Genomic DNA, 17,023 nt, shown 5'->3' on the forward strand with positions numbered 1-17,023 from the left:
TCTTGAATGAGGTTGGAAGAACTAGGGTCTGGCTTTTTCTCTGACCTTCCCCACGTGGAACTCTACAGTTTTGATGCCTTATAGTAAAATATAAATGGGGCTTCCCTGGCAGCTCAGTGGTAAAGAATCCACCTGCCAATGCAGGAGACGGGGGGGTCAGGAAGATCCCCTGGAGGAAGAAACGGCAACCCACTCCAGCATTCTTGTCTGGGAAATCCCATGGCCAGGGAAGCCTGGCGGGTTACAGTCCATGGGGTCTTAAAGAGTCAGACACAACTTAGTGACTGAACAATAGCAACAAAAATATAACAGAATTCACCATTGTAACAATTTTGTGTACAACTCTGTGGCATAAACTACATTTACTCGATATGTAATCATCATCACTCTCCATCTCCAGATGAACTTTTTTTCATCTCCCCCTAAGGAGGGTTTGTCGGAGAAGGCAATGGCACCCCACTCCAGTACTCTTGCCTGGAAAATCCCATGGATGGAGGAGCCTGGTAGGTTGCAGTCCATGGCGTCGATAAGAGTCGGACACGACTGAGCGACTTCACTTTCACTTTTCACTTTCATGTATTGGAGAAGGAAATGGCAACCCACTCCAGTATTCTTGCCTAGAGCATCCCAGGGACAGGGGAGCCTGGTGGGCTGCCGTCTGTGGGGTCTCACAGACTCCGACACGACTGAAGCAACCTAGCAGCAGCAGCAGAAGGGTTTGTACCCAGTAAATAGTAATTGCTTATTGTTACCTCCTCCAGCTTCTAGTCACCTCAACTCTACTGTGTCTCATTGGATTTGCCTATTCTTTGCTGTTGTTCAGTCGCTAAGTTATGTCTGATTCTCTGTGACCCCAGGGACTGCAGCACGCCAGGCTTCCCTGTCCTTCACTATCTCCCTGGGTTTGCTCAAACTCATGTCCTTTGAGTCAATGATGCCATCCAATCATCTCATCCTCTGCCGTCCCCTTCTCTGCCTGCCCTCAGTCTTTCCCAGCATCAGGGTTCTTCCCATAAGGCTTTGGCCGCCTGCCTATTCTAGGCACCTTGTTTAAGTGGGATCGTACAGTGTTTGTCATCTTGTGTCTAGTTTATTTCACTTAGCTTAATGTTTTCAAGTTCATCCGTGTTCTAGCACAGGTCACAGTTTCCTTTCTTCTTAAGGAAGGATAACATTTCATTGTATGGATGGAACCACACTGCGTGGATATAAGCAAAACTGCATTTTGTTTATCTATTTGGTCTTTGATGGACAATTGAGTGGCTTCCACCTTTTAGCTCTTGTGGATTTTGCTGCTATGAATCAGTTCAGTTCAGTTCAAGTCAGTCGCTCAGTCGTGTCCGAGGTGTATAAATGTCTGAGTCTCCATATTTACCTCTTTTGGGTAGATCTGTAGAAGCGGGGTTGCTAGATCATACAGCAATTCTCTGACTGGCTTCTGGAGCCCTGGCCATATTTTCCATGGTCTCCCCTCTTGAATTTCTCCTTTACACCCACTAATCTGTTTTCTTTTTTTTTTTTTGGCTGCTCTGTGTGGCATGTGGGATCTTAGTTCCCCGACCAGGGATCGAACCCATGCCCCCTGCAGTGGAAAGCATTGCATCTCAACCACTGGAACGCCAGGGAAGTTCCTGCACCCACTGCTCTGGTTCCCCCAACCTGCCTGGCTGCTCCTTCTCTGTCTGCCACTTCCTCCCTGTGCCTTTCATACACCAGGGTACCTCTCCTTCAGTCTCTATCCAAAAAACCCACCCCTCTGGCCCAGCTGGTCCGGGTTCCCCTGATTCTCCTCTGACTTCCCCAGCCGCCTTCCTGAAGTCACTCCCATCCCGTCCCGGGTGTCTGGACAACCTCTACCAACCCCGTCTTCCTCTGCCACAGCCCCTAAAGTTTCCTCGCATCTCTGGTTTTCATCCTCCTGTAAATATAAACACGTCAGGACAGCCTCTTGGCCTGGACTGGGTCCCCCCTCCTCTGTCTCCTGCATCTGGCCTCCCTCACAGGAGGCAGAAGTGGGAACCCGGCCAGGTCTTTGGGTGGAAGGGGAGGGTGGACGGCTGTGGCAGGTACAGCGAGGGAGGAGGAGGGAGGGGGCTTCGTCCTTTGCTGGGGAACTTGTATCTTTCCTCCAACATTTCCTGGGTGAGAAACAGGAACCAGCCCACTAGGAGCCTCCCCGGGCATCTGCCCAAACATAGGTATGCTGGCCCTGACACCCCAGAGAGCGTGCCATCAACTCAGACTCCTGCTCCCTGGACCCTGGGGAGCCTTGGGGGATGGGTGCCTCCCCGCCCCCGCAGACCCAGAGGCGAGATGCCCCAGGAATTTCCACTCTATAAAAACGGCTAGCTGTGTGCAGATTTAAATAGTACACAGATCAACGTTTTTTTAAAAATGTAAATGGCTATTTATCTCCTTGTACTTTAGGAAAAAAATAGCACACCAGAGCAAACTTCGTGTCTCTGGTTCTGTTTCATCATGTAAAACAGGGAACGAGTTTCAAACAAGAGAGCAGAACAGGGACAGAGGGTTTTCTGGTGGCTGGAAGGGTAGAAAGGCCTTCGTCAGGGTTTGCATCCTTGATGTAGCTTTTGTTGGCTCAGTGTGACCTAAGACAAATTTCTAAGCCTCTCTGGGCCTCAGTCTTGTCATCTCTAAAATGGGTGTTATGTTGCCTTCTTTTTGAATATATTTTTATTTGCTTATTTAGTTATTTTTGGCTTTGCTGGGTCTTCATTGCTGTGCGGGCTTTTCTTACTTGCAGCGCTTGGGCCTCTCGCTACAGTGGCTTCTCTTGCTGTAGAACACAGGCCCTAGGGCGCTTAGACTTCAGTAGATGCGGCTTGTGGGCTCTAGCGCACAGGCTCAGTAGTTGGAGCACACGGGCCCAGTTGCTCCGCAGCCTGTGGAATCCTCCCAGACCAGGGATCAAACCCTTGTCTCCTGCATTGGCAGGCGGATTCTTCACCACTGAGCCACCCAGGGAAACCTTATGTTGCCTTTTTGTAGGATTGCTAGGCAGGTGAAATGAGATGATATTTACATCTTGTAAGCCCTTGATCCGGAGAAGGCAATGGCACCCGACTCCAGTACTCTTGCCTGGAAAATCCCATGGACGGAGGAGCCTGGTGGGCTGCAGTCCATGGGGTCACTAGGAGTCAGACACGACTGAGTGACTTCACTTTCACTTTTCACTTTCATGCATTGGGGAAGGAAATGGCAACCCACTCCAGTGTTCTTGCCTGGAGAATCCCAGGGACGGAGGAGCCTGGTGGGCTGCCATCTATGTGGTCGCACAGAGTCAGACACGACTGAAGTGACTTATCAGCAAGCCCTTGATCAGTGGAAGCAGATATGGGTTTGGCCAAAAAGCTCATTTGGGTTTTTCTATAACATCTTACGGAAAAACCTGAGCACACTTTTTGGCCAAGCCCATATTATGGTGGTTGTTTTTAATACTTCAGGAATCAGGGATCTTCCTCTGGGGCCCTGCCAGATGGAGCTAATTGGAGTAGACCAATGATTAAACCCTGCAATGACAATCAAGTATGAGTGAATGTTCTAGAAAGTAGAAAGTGGGCTAGAAAGAACAGGAGGGGACAGTTGACTCTGGAGGGACAAGAATTCTGGACTGGAGTTCTACTTAGGAAATCCCTTTTTTGTTATTATTTTTTAAAACTTAATTTTTTTAAGTTTGAAAAATTAGATTTATTCTAAGCCAGATCATACAAAAAATCCCTCTTTTAAAATGGACCAACCACTGGGGTAATCACTGGTATGCAAAATCTACTAAGGATAACTCAATTAGGACAGGTTAGACCATCTTTAGACAGCTTCCATAACCAAAATTAAGCCCCCAAACTGTATATCCAATCACATAGTGTCTATGTGACAGGTAAGTGATTTCTTGAACTGGCTATATAGGTCAATATATATAGCCAATTGCATATATTTTAAAATAATCTATATCTTACCTGTGTATCCACTCCAGTAAAGAGGAGCCTTGTAGGCTACAGTCCATGGGGTCGCAAAGAGTCGGACACGACTGAGCGACTGATCTGATCTGATCTGATCTGATACATACTTTTCATTAAAATGCATGCATATTTCAATGAGAACTCCTACTAAATGTAAAAAAAGAAGAAGGAAGGAAGAAATCGGGAGGGCTTCCTGGAGGAAGTGACAATGAGGGACACCCTGAGCAATGAGTAGGAGTTAGCTAGGCGGAGGCTCTGGGTGAGGGCATTCCAGGCATTAAAAGAACAGGATGTTCAGAAGCCTGCAGGACTGGCAAGATTTCCTTTTGGCTGGAGGTGTGTGTGTGTGTGTGTGTGTGTGTTGGGGTAGGGGGGATGGAGCTGTATCAGCAGGCCTGGGAGCCCAAGGAAGGATTTAATCTCTAAGTTCCCAACAGTAGTGGTAGGGAGGCTGGGGGAGAGGAGGTGGTGATTCCCCTTCAGAGAGATGACGCAAGATGCAGAGCCCAGATGGGCTTGAAGCAGCGAAGATGCCTGTGCAGATCACCTGGGTGAGCAACTATGGTGGCCTCCACCAGGGCAGCGGAAAGGCAGGGACAGACGTGGATAGCACTGAGAGCTGTACAGGTCTGATGCTATACAGGGCTTTTGGACAGAAGGGGCAGGGACATCGCCATCTGCTGCCTCCAGCTCTGGTGGCCAACAAGATGAGGATGAGGATGTGGGTGGCAGGGCTTCTTTGGAGGTGGTAGGTGCTCAGCGAGCACACCCAGGGCTCCCTGCTTCCCCAGATGCGTGGTCTCTCCATCACCATCCTAGCTGCCCAACTGCCTGCTGCCCACGGTCCCTATTCCAATATATACAGAGCCCTGGAAGGCTCTAGGGCTAAGCCTGAGTCTCAGGTCTCTCTTCATTTACTCTGGACTCTTCCCAACACCGAGGCAAATTCTCTCCCTCTTGGACCCCAGTGTGCTCTTCTCCAAAATAAGGGGTGGACTTCCCTGGTGGTCCAGTGGTTAAGAGTCGGCCTGCGAAAGCAGGGGACACAGGTTCCATCCCTGGTCCAGGGAAGATTCCGCCTGCTGTGGGTAAGCTAAGGCTGTGAGCCACAACTACTGAAGCCGGAGCACTCTAGGGCTCATGTTCTGCAGCAGGGAAGCAATGAGAAGTCTGTGCATCACAACTGGAGGGCAGCCCCCAGTCACTGCAACTAGAGAAAGCCCACACGCAGCAATGAAAATTTAGCACCGCCTTGATCAATCAATCAATAAAATTTAAAAAACAATACCAGCAGATACACAGAATTCCCTGTATATGGTTTGACTATAATGAAGCCTCTTTCCTTAGTGTGGTGGGTGGTCCAAAATGCCACCCAGATTCCCCCTTTGGTGAGGATGTGTTGCCCCAGATGCTAAGGGGTGGGTGGCTATCAGCAGACGGCTGTCAGCTGTCAGCCTCCTCCCAGGAAGTCATATCCCTTCCTGGGCAGTCCACAGGCCATGACTTATTGGTGTGGGGATGCAATGGCTTGGTCATTTCAGCCTAATTTGGGATGACTCTGCAGGGATGTTCTAGCTCAGAGCTCCTCATGGGAGCTTTTCCTTCCTTCTTCATTGATCCATCTACCCACCCATGCATCCATTTAGCCACCCTTCCCTCCTCCCTCTCTTCCTTTCTTCCCTTGATTCTTCTATCCATCCATCCATCTCTTCTGTCAGTCCTTCCATCCATCCACCCACCCATCTATCCATCTGTCCATCCATCCATCTCTTCTGTCAAAATGTCCTTCCATCCATCCATCCATCATCCATGTCTTCTTCTATCCTTCCTTCCTTTCCTCCTTCCAGCCATCATCCCTCCACTCTACTCATCCCGTGCTCCCTCTTCTTGTTCCATAAAGGGTTCATTTCCTCACCTGTGGAATGGCATAATAACCACTCTGCTATGTTTTAATAATTCCCTGAAATATTGCACACAAGTGCCTGGTAAAACCCAGGTGCTAAACAAAGTGTACTTGCTCCCCTGGAGTCATCAACTCCTGCCCATCTCAGCAGTTGGACACCTGCCTGCTCATCCTCCATAGTGGAGAAGTCTGGGTCCTCAGGCCTCCAGGGTCCACTGCTGCTCTTGGTGGCTGAATCTGCAGCTCCAGAGTCAAAGGGCTGGACACATGGCTTGGGCTCAGAGCCTGTGGGAAAGGAGGGACAAGGTGTTAGACCTGAGCTGTGAGGCCTGAAGAGTTGGGCCCCAAATGCTGCATCTGGGCCTCAGTTTTCTCATCTGTAAAATGGGGTTGCAGGGGAGGATGGTACCGATGATCTGTAAGCCAACATACATGCCACCACTCCCCACCACTCATCCTGAGCCTGGAGCAGACATTTCTGTTCAGGCACACGGCTCTTTCCTCCTGAGCCATGGCCCCCTCAGAATTCTTCCCAGTGCATTATTTAAAAAATTTTTTTATTTATTATTATTTTTGGTTGCACTGAGTCTTTGTTGCCACATGTAGGCTTTCTCTAGTTGCAGTGAGCAGGGGCTTCTCTTTGTTGCAGTGGTCAGGCTTCTCATTGCAGTAGCTTCTCTTGTTGTGGGCAACAGGCTCTAGGCACGTGGGCTTCAGCAGTTGCAGCTCGGGGGCTCACTGGTTGCGGTGTGAGGCTCTAGTACATATGGGCTTCAGTAGTTGCAGGCCACAAGCTCAGCAGTTGTGGCTCGAGGGCCTTACAGCTCGGGCTTTAGTAGTTGTGGCACATGGGCTTAATCACCCCACAGCATGTGGGATCTTCCCAAACCAGGAATTGAACCCACGTCCCCTGCATTGGCAGATAGATTCTTAACCATTGGACCACCAGGGAAGTCCTGGACTGAGCCTTTTGCTGAGGGAGACACAGGTGTCCTGTCTCTCTCCCTCTGCCCCTTGCACGGCTTCTAGAGCATATCGTGCCTCCCTATTCGAATCCCCATGGAGGTGCCCCACCACCTGGAGGAAAAAGGTCGAATGTCTTGGCTCAGCCACCGATGTCCACCAGGATCCTCCTCTGCGCCTTGTCTCTGCCCCTTAGGCGGGACCCACTGCCTAAGAGCACCCCGTTCCTGTTCCAGGGCCACCTGCCTGAAGACCTCATCCTACTCACTGCAGAAATGTCCATCCACCCTCCTCCCATGGTGCCTCTGTCCTGGGCATTGCCCTGCACGTCATTGCACTGCATTATCTTGACCCCTGGCCTCCTTTCATGCCTCCACGCCCCCTGCCATGACATCCCAGGTCCTGTTGAAACTGGGGAGCTAAGAGAAGTGTGTGTAGAGGTGACAGTGGAGGAGCTGGGGGAAGGTGGAGGTGGTACTTGGAGAGACGGACCAGCACGTTTGCGGTAAGAGCCAGTAAGAGCCCCGAGGGGCTGGGCTGGGGTGGGGAGTGGGATGGTGGGGTCCTTGGGCAGTGCCAGTTAGGGCCTCCTTCATTCCTTAGCTCAGGTCCTCTGTGGCTGGGTGATCCCATCTCCTGGCTTGCTGGACACAGTCCTGGTTTATGCTGCTGAGTCAAGTAATGATGAACATTATGGGACCTCCCTGGTGGTCCAGGGACTAGGACTCCATGCTCTCAGTGCAGGGAACCTGGGTTTGATCCCTGGTTGGGAACTAGATCCCACATGCCACAATTAAAAGATTCTGTGTGCCACAACTAAGACCCGGCATAGCCAAAGAAATAAATAAAACAAAACCTCCCACAGTACCACGCTTTTGCCCTCCAAAGGGTACCAGTGGGGTGGCCACTTTGTGGCCACTCCACCTATAACCACCGTGGCCCGCAGATGAGAAGAGATGATGCTGTCTTTTTCTATCCCAAAGTAGGATGAGCTGTCTGTAGCCACTTACCTTCCTTCTCCTCCCAGCTGTGTATATACCAACACTGCCCTACGTTTTTGGGGGCATGACACTTGTATAATTTGGAGGGCTACTTTTTTTAAGAAAAAGAGTATGAAATTATGAATGCAAAATTACTGGGAAGTAGCAAGAACAGCAGAAAACAGCCAAGACAGGAATAAACACATTCCATAAATAGATGAATGAAAAGCTATTACATGGGTGTGAAAAACTTAAGGAGTTTGGAAAACATTTTGGCAGTTCTTCGAAAACTTAAGCATACTATGGCTCAGGAAGCTCAAACAGGGGCTCTGTATCAACCTAGAGGGGTGGGATGGGGAGGGAGATGGGAGGGAGGTTCAAAGGGAGGGGCTATATGTATACCTGTGGCTGACTCATGTTGAGGTTTGACAGAAAACAGCAAAATTCTGTAAAGCAATTATCCTTCAATAAACAATAAATAAATAAATATATAAATAAAAACTTAAGGACCTCCTATGTGGTCTAGTGGTTAAGAATCTGCCTGCCAATGCAGGGGACACGGGCTTGGTCCCAGGCCTGGGAAGATCCCACACCCTGCAGGGCAACTAAGCCCATGAGATGCAGAACTACTGGAGCCCACACACCCTACAGCCTGTGATCCACAGCAAGAGAAGCCGCTGCCATGAGACACCCGTGCACCGCAGCTAGAGAGTAGCCCCACTTGCTGCAACTGGAGAAAGCCTTTGAGCAGCAACAAAAATCCAGGGCGACCAAAAAAAAAAAAAAAAAAAATGGTGGAAACAATCCAAATGTTCATAAACAGATGAATAGATACACGAAATGTGGTCCATCCATACAATGGAATGTTTTTCAGTCATAATAAGAAACGGGGGGGAGTTCTGGGAATTCCCTGGAGGTCCAATGGTTAGAACTCAGTGCTTTAACTGCCGAGGTTAGGGAACTAAGCCCCTGGGCAGGGAACTAAGATCCCACAAACAAACAAATAAACAAAAGAAGAATACAAAAGGGAATGGCGTTTTGAAACCTATTATACCATGAATGAACCTCGAAGACAGATATCATGTGACGTTGCAGAAGTCATTTCACAAAATATCCCATGTTAGTGGATTTCATTTATATGAAATGTCCAGAACAGGTGTATCTATAGGGGCAAAAAGTAGATTAGTTGTTGTCTAAGGCTGGGGACGGAGAAGGCAATGGCACCCTACTCCAGTACTCTTACCTGGAAAATCCCATGAGCGGAGGAGCCTGGTGGGCTGCAGTCCATGGGGTCACTAAGAGTTGGGCACGACTGAGCGACTTTACTTTCACTTTTCACTTTCATGCATTGGAGAAGGAAATGGCAACCCACTCCAGTATTCTTGCCTGGAGAATCCCAGGGACAGAGGAGCCTGGTGGGCTGCTGTCTGTGGGGTTGCACAGAGTCGGACACGACTGAAGCGACTTAGCAGCAGTAGCAGCAAGGCTGGGGAGAGGCTTCCCAGGTGGTACTAGTGGTAAAGAACCCACCTGCCAATGCAGGAGACACGGGTTCGATCCCTGGGGTCAGGAAGATGCCCTGGAGAAGGGGATGGCAACCCACTCCAGTATTCTTGCCTGGGAAATCCCATGGACAGAGGAGCCTGGCGGGCTACAGTCCATGGGATTGCAGAGTCAGACACAACTGAAGTGACTTAGCATGCAAGGCTGGGGAGAAATGGGGAACTTTGGAGTGATGAATAAAGGATTCAGATTTCTTTTGGGGGTGATGAAAACCTTCTAAAATTGATTGTGGTAATCATTCACAACACTCCTATTTTTTTTTTTTTTTTGACCATGCCACAAGGCTTGTGGGATCATGATTCCCAACTAGGGAATGAACCTGGCCCCCAGCAGTGAAAGTCAAAGCACCGAGTCCTAACCACTGGGAAGCTGGGGATTCCCATCACGGTATATTCTAGAAACCACCGCTGCTCTCCTAGCTACTATCCCAAGCTGGGTTAGGGCCTCTGTTCGGCTGCCCTCATTCAGCCCTGCATCTCCCACAAGGCAGCTTCTATGACTCGGGGAGATGTTGGAATAAAACAAGCAGGCTGTGAAGGACGAGAAAAGCCAGATGTGGGGGTGAGTCCTGGAGGCTGATGGCAGCTTGAAAAAAGAGGGAGAGACTCCCTGAGAGGCAGTTTCATCCCTTGGCCAAGATCCCAGGGGGCCTCAGGACAGGCTGCTGGGTGTGCCTGCTTTCCTGGATGGGGGCTTCACAGAGGCTTGAACCTCATCCTTGCATCTGTGACCCTGCAGGTCTGGGACCCAAAGGCTGAAGGTAAAAGTTGATTCTTTGGATGGATGCTTCTGACCCAGGAATGTGTGGCTTCCCTGGTGGCTTAGATGGTAAAGAATCTGCCTGCCAATGCAGAAGATGTAAGAGATGTGGGTTCCATCTCTGGAGGAGGGCATGGCAACCCACTCAGTAACTACTCTTGCCTGGAAAATCCCATGGACAGAGGAGCCTGGCGGGCTATAGTTCACGGGGTCACAAAGAGTTGGACACGACTGAAGCAACTGTCACTTCACGTCATTTCTGACCCAGGAACAGGCTGAGCCTGACCCTGAAGACAGAGTCCATTCTGATCTCTGCATCACATGCTGAGCCTCAATCTTTGGGTCACAGACTGAATCCCTGTCCCAGTGTCATTGACTGAACCTCGGTCCTGGCATCATACTCTAAGCCCTGATTGTGGTGTCATAGACTGAGTCCCAGTACTGGAGTCATGGACTGAGTTCCCATCCTAGAGCTTCAAGCTGTACCCCAATCCTCATCACACACTAAACACTGACCCCAGGCACACACTGAGCCCTGACTCTGAAGTCACACTCTGAGCTTGGTTCTGGTGACAGATTCTCTCAAGCTCCAGTCTTTGTCTTCAGTGGCCTCTGGTCACCACTGCCTGATCTCCCCACCTGCACTCCAACCTCAAGCTGTTAAGACCAAACTCCTTGTCTTCCTTTCTCCTTTGGGGTCTATGTATCAGTGTGACTGTAGTGTCTCCCCAGTGACCCCCACCAGAAACCCGAACTCGAGCCTCGCCTCCTCCCAACCCCTCAGGACACCAAGCCCTGTCAATTCCCCACCCCTCTTTTTTAAAAAAATTTCCATTTCTTTAGCTTTATTTACTTATTTGGCTGTGCCAGGTCTTAGTTGTGGCATGCAAACTCTCAGGTGCAGCAAGTAGGATCTAGTTTCCTGACCAGGGATTGAACCCAGAGCCCCTTCACTGGGAGCACAGTCCTAACCTCTAAACCACCAGGGCAGTCCCTCCGTCCTTCTTTGGTTTTGCCTTTGATATGATCTTAATATCAGCCTCCATTATGCTCTATCTGGTTTCCCAGATGGCTCAGCATTAAAGAATCTGCCTGCCAATTCAGGAGACCTGGGTCCAATCCCTGGGTCAGGAAGATCCCCTGGAGAAGGGAATGGCAACCCACTCCAGTATTCTTGCCTGGAGAATTCCATGGACAGAGGAGCCTAGTGGCTACAGACCACGGGGTCGCAAAAAGTCGCATACAACTTAGTGACTAAACACAACAGTGCTCTCTCTACACAACCACAAGTTTTTTTCTTTTTGGTCATGCTATCCAGGCATGCAGGATCCTAGTTCCCCAAGCAGGGATCAAACTCATGCCCTTGGCATTGAGAGTACGGAGTCCTTAACCATTGGACCATCAGGGAAGTCCCTACAATCGCAACTCTCATTGGGATTTTCCTGTACAAACCATTGCCAACAATAGTTGGCTTCTTCCATCCCAGTAGAAGAAGATGTGTCTTCTTGGCATGACATTTCAGAGTCACCCTCCTTCGTCTGGTCCCCACCCCATAGACACCAGTCCCCTTACAAGGACATTTGAGCACTTTTCAGTCTGCCCGCTCAACTCCCCCCAAATGCCTGAGCTCCTAACTCACCATTCTCCTGTGCACCTCTGTGCAGTTCCCACCACTCTTTCCCACTCTTCTGCCTGGCAACCAAGGGGTCCCTCTGATCCTCTGTAGATGGTCTTAGCCAGAAAACTTTGGATTGGTTTGCTAGTGGCTAAGAACCCCTGGGCCAATGCACGAGACATAAGAGACTCGAGTTCAACCCCTGGGTTAGGAAGATCACCTAGAGGAGGGCATGGCAACCCACTCCAGGATTCTAGCCTGGAGAATCCCATGGACAGAGGAGCCTGGTGGGCTACAGTTCATGAAGCTGCAAAGAGTCAGACATGACTGAGGGACTAAGCATGCACGCACGCACCCCTTTTCTGCTTCTGGATGTACTTTAATTGGACTACTTGTTCCCTTCTAGACCAGGAGTTTCACAGGCCAATTCTGGCTCAACACCTGATTTTGTAAATAAAATTTTAGTAGCACACAGCCACACCCATTCATGTGCCTTGCTGTCTGTGGCTGTCATCATGCTACAATGACAGTGTCCAATAGTTGCATCAGAGACCATATCACCTGCAAAGCTGGAGGTATTACTCCCTGGCCCTTTACAGAAAAGGTTTTCTGACTCCCACTCCAAGGTCCATGGGGGCAAGTTCTGTATCCAACCCACTTTTACATCCCCCAAGTCTCTTGATCAGTTCCAATATGTCTTGCTTCATGCTAAGCCTGTCATGTTCTTTCCATTCTTCTATCTTAACAACAACCCTCTGAGTCCCCACATTATGGAAGGAGAAACTGAGGCTCAGAGAGGTGTACTGACTTGTCCAAGGTCATACCAGGCTGTCAAGAGGCAGAGCTGAGATGGGAAGCCAGGTATTTCTTATTCCAAAGCAAGGGCTCCTAACCACAGAGCTATTCTGTGGTGAGCTGATGAATGGATAGATGGGTGGATAAATGATTGGATGGAAGGGTGGATGGATGAATTGGATGAATTGTTGGATAGATGGTTGTTGGATAGCTGGCTAGTTCATTGGCTGGCTGGCTGAAGGGAAAGTTGTCTGGCTATACGGTTGGATGAATGGATGTTTAGATGGGTGGATGGTTACCTATATGGATTAATGGGTGGTTAGAGGGAGGGAAGAATGTGTAGACACATAGGTGGATGGTTGACTGGCTGGCTGGTTGGATGGATGAATGAGTAGACGTTTAGATGGATAACTAGTTGGATGGGTCTTTGGATGGATAGGTGGATGGATGCATAGATCCAAGGATGCATGGATAGATAGTTGGCTGTCTCTCTGTTGAGTAGATGAATGGGTAGATGGTTAGATGGATGGATGGATGAAAACATGGATACATGGAGGCATGAATGGATAGTTGGCTACCTGACTGGTTGGATGGATAAAAAAGTGGATGGTTAGATGGATGCATGGATGGATGAAAGGACGGATAGTTGGGATAAGTCGTGTGGCAGTGTCCAGTGGCAGTGATTGCTCTGCATTCTGGAGATGGTATTCCTAGGGGATGAGGGTGGGGAGAGCTCTAGATGGAAGGAGGCAGGACTGTGGCAGAGAAGCCAGGCAAGAAGGAAACCAAGTTGAGACACAGAATGTACTCATGATATACATGCTTATCATATACTAGGGAAAGAGTGGAAAAAGTGTGGCCAAAATGAGTAACTGAGCAACCGAGGGAAAGGGCCAGTGGGGCTCTGCCCTGCTGCAAATCCCAACCCCCCTTCCCTAGCCTTGTCTGGCTCCCCACATCTACTCCATTATTTTCCCAGGAGGCCCCGTCTGGTGCCCAGACAGCCAGTTACAGAGCGTAAGAGGAGGGCACAGAAAGGCTAGAGACGGGAAGGACACGGTTAGGGAGCCCCTCTCTGTGCCGCACCCCCAAGCTTCTCTCTAAGGAGCCGCCTAGCAGCTTGGATTCAGGTTCTAGGCAGCCTCTTACACCAGCAACCCCTGCAGCCCTCGCCATAAAAGGGTTTAAGAGTTGCCACTGGTTCCCACAGCTCACTCCCCCACCTGCCAGCCTATAAATCATAGCTTCAACCTGCCTGGGGTGGGGAGACAGGGTGGGCTGGGTGGCCAGGAGTGGCTAGACCTTCATAAGGATGTGGACATCTTCGTGATCCATGGCTGATACCCTAATTCTCTAGCATAGCCATCCACTGGTGGATTTAAACACTCTCTGCAAGCCCCCCCTCCCCACTCACACTGGTAGCTTCCTTCACTGCCCAGAACACACTCCAGAGGTGGCCTTGGAACAGAATGGGTTTCAAAGCATGGGTCTTTCAGTATATACTTGCTGTGTGACCTTGAGTTCATCACGCCTCCTTTCTGAGTCCGGCTTCACAAGGGCTCAACAGCTGGCAGCAATTTCTACCACTATGACTGTTCTTCTATTGCATCCCAGTCCCCAGGCCACCCTCTCCCTCCCCAGCCCCAGCCTCCAGGTCCCCTGCTAGCCCTATCTCCTCCAGCAGAGTGCCTGGCACACTACAGGTCCTCAACCAGAGCGTATGTCATGAAGAAGCGAATGGGTCTTCTCCATGGTTCGTCTCCTGCACGGAAACTCACTCACTAACAAGTACCCAGCTTAAGCAAGGGGTAGGGGGAGTTCCTATCACACAATCCCCCTGTGCCCCGTGGCCTTGGACACTATCTGGCTATCTTTCAGGACTAAACTCTTGCTGAGATTTAAGAAGTGCCTTTTTGCAAAAGCAATTCACCCGGACCTTGGGGGATATGATACAAGAGTCTATCCAGCTCCCAGAGGTAAACTGAGGTCCTGGGACCCGGTGTGGGGGAGTGCTACCAGCCAATGTGTATGTGTGTGCATATTCCAGGGCATGTCTACTTGAATCTCTGGATGTCTCAGACCTTCCTCTTGCTGCCTCTCTGAGCCTCTGTCCTGCACCCACCCGGGGAACAAGTAGCATCAGGAACCCCCAGGAAGCCACCAGGCTGCCCCAGGTCTAGGGCGAATTGTCCATCCACAAATTTACCTTCCAAGACAACCTCCTGGCAGAGCTTGGGGAGACATCTCCTCTGAGACAAGAGGGACCCCACAAGTCTGTGATGTTCCATGGGGGCCCTGGGGAAGCAGAGATCATCTGGGGCTGATTCAGGCAGTGTCTGTACCCTGAGCTGAGAAAAGGTTTGGAGTGGGATGGTGGGCAGCAGGCTGTCCAGGGAGCCTGGGTGGCCAGTGCCCACTACTCACTGCATGCCCCCTTACCTCTCTTAAAGGCCCACCGCTTCAGCCAGAACTTGGAGAGAGCCGGCCAGGAGTGGTTGAGCGCCGAGCTGGCCATGGGGGCCGTGCGTGCGAGCGTGTGAGTGAACGGCAGGATGAAGAAGGCGCTCGGCTGGGAAGCCCTGCCAGGACAGGGCTGCCAGCGAGAGGGGCGGAGACTGTCTGCAGGGGCTGCCAGACACATCAGCTGATGGCAGCTGGGGACTGGGGCGGGAGACGGGGGAGGCAGGACTGCAGCCTTGGGGGAGGCCGAGCACTTAGCATTACCCCACACCTCCCTTGCCCTCTAGGCCTCTTGCTCTGGCTGTATTAATACAAGACATTCCCAGGAGGAGCAGAAGAGAGCAGTGAGAGAGTCCTCAGGACACAGGTATAGACTGGGTCTTGAGGTCGGTGGGCTTGGGTATGCGTGAATGTCTGAGTGTTTGTGTATGAGTGTTTGTCATTGTCTCTGCTTTTGAGGGCTTCCCTGGTGGCTCAGATGTTAAAGAATCTGCCTGCCATGCAGGAGACCTGGGTTTGATCCCTGGGTCAGGAAGATCCCCTGGAGAATGGGATACCACTCCAGCATTCTTGCCTGGAGAATTCCATAGACGGAGGAGCCTGGTGGGCTACAGTCCAGGGGGTCACAAAGAGCTGGACACAACTGAACTCACTGAGCATGCACACACTATGCTTTTGACAGTGCATTTGTGTGACAGCTTCCCAGGCGATGCAGTGGTAAAGAATCTGCCTGCAATGCAGGAGGTGCAGAGACCTGGGTTTGATCCCTGGGTCCAGAAGATCCCCTGGAGGAGGAAATAGCAACCCAATCTGGTATTCCTGCCTGGGAAATCCCATGGACAGAGGAGCCTAGTGTGCTGCAGTCCTTGGGATTACAAAGAGTTGGATACAACTGAGTGAGTGTGAACACAAAGTCCTTTTGTGTGTCAGCACATAGCATGTTTTTAAATCTTGAGTGTCAACTTGTCTATGGGGGTGTGTGTATATAGGGGTGTTTATATCAATGTTTCCTCCTAGTTTCATTGAGGTATAGTTGACTGACATCACTGTATAAGTTTAAGGTTTACATCATAATGACTTAATATATTGTGAAATGATTAGTGCAGTAAATTTCGTTAGCATCCATCAATCCATAAAAAGTGAAGTTGCTGAGTCATGTCTGAGCCACCAGAGAAGTCATCAACCCATATAGATACCAAGAAAAGAAAAAATATGTTTTTTGTTGTTGTTGTTCTGATGAGAACTTGTAGGATTTACTCTCCTGGTTGGTGGTTGGTTTAGTTGCTAAGTCATGTCCATCTCTTGGAACCCCGTGGACTGTAGCACACTAGGCTCCTCTGTCCATGGGATTTCCCAGGCAAGAATACTGGAGTGGATAGCCATTTCCTTTTCCAGGGGATCTTGCCAACCCAGGGATCAAAGCCACATCTCTTGCATCTCCTGCACTGCAGGTGGATTCTTAACTGACTGAGCCACCAGGGAAGCAAAGACACCATATAGCAACGTTAACTGTAGCCATCATGTTATACGTTACATCAAAGATTTACTCATCTTACAACTGGAAGTTGGAACCTTTTGACCAACTTCATCCAATTTCCCCACCCCACTCCCTGTCTCTAGTAACCACAAATCTGATCTCTTTTTCTATGAGTTTGGTTGTCACCGTTTATTTTTTTTAAGTTCTACATATAAATGAGATCACATAGCATTTGCGTTGAGAACTTATTTATTTCATTAGCATAATGCCTTTAAAGTCTATCCATGTTGTTGTAACAGGCAAAGTATCCTTTTTTTTAAAAATGGCTGAATAATATTATCTATGTGGTTTTTAAAATCTCTGTGATCCTCTGTATGTATTTGTGTGAATGCCCATATCTGTGGGATGGGTTCTACATGACTCACCTGGGACTTGGGGAGATCTGCTTCCAGTATTTGGGGGAGAGCTTGGTATTGGCCTGTGGTTTCCTTGTGTCTACAAGTCTGTTGCTTTATCTGTATGTGCATCTGT

At 49.8% G+C, this 17,023-nt stretch overlaps 1 protein-coding gene across 2 annotated transcripts in view; it reads right to left on the minus strand.

The window, feature by feature from the left end:
• The window catches only part of ARHGEF18 (Rho/Rac guanine nucleotide exchange factor 18), a 101,341-nt gene that overhangs the window by 75,509 nt on the left and 8,809 nt on the right, over window positions 1-17,023 (minus strand). The window contains exons 1-2 of one of the 2 annotated variants that reach the window (XM_027547619.1): window positions 14,995-15,095; window positions 6,044-6,165 (exon numbers count right to left, since the gene is read on the minus strand). In XM_027547619.1, coding sequence (XP_027403420.1) covers window positions 6,044-6,165; window positions 14,995-15,070 — 198 coding nt within the window. In that variant the 5' untranslated portion in view covers window positions 15,071-15,095. Of the gene's footprint in view, window positions 1-6,043; window positions 6,166-14,994; window positions 15,096-17,023 lie in introns of those variants that run through there. The other variant, XM_027547620.1, reaches the window with a different exon arrangement.

Source organism: Bos indicus x Bos taurus, chromosome 7 (genome assembly GCF_003369695.1).
Source record: "Bos indicus x Bos taurus breed Angus x Brahman F1 hybrid chromosome 7, Bos_hybrid_MaternalHap_v2.0, whole genome shotgun sequence".
Taxonomy (NCBI): Eukaryota; Metazoa; Chordata; class Mammalia; order Artiodactyla; family Bovidae; genus Bos; species Bos indicus x Bos taurus.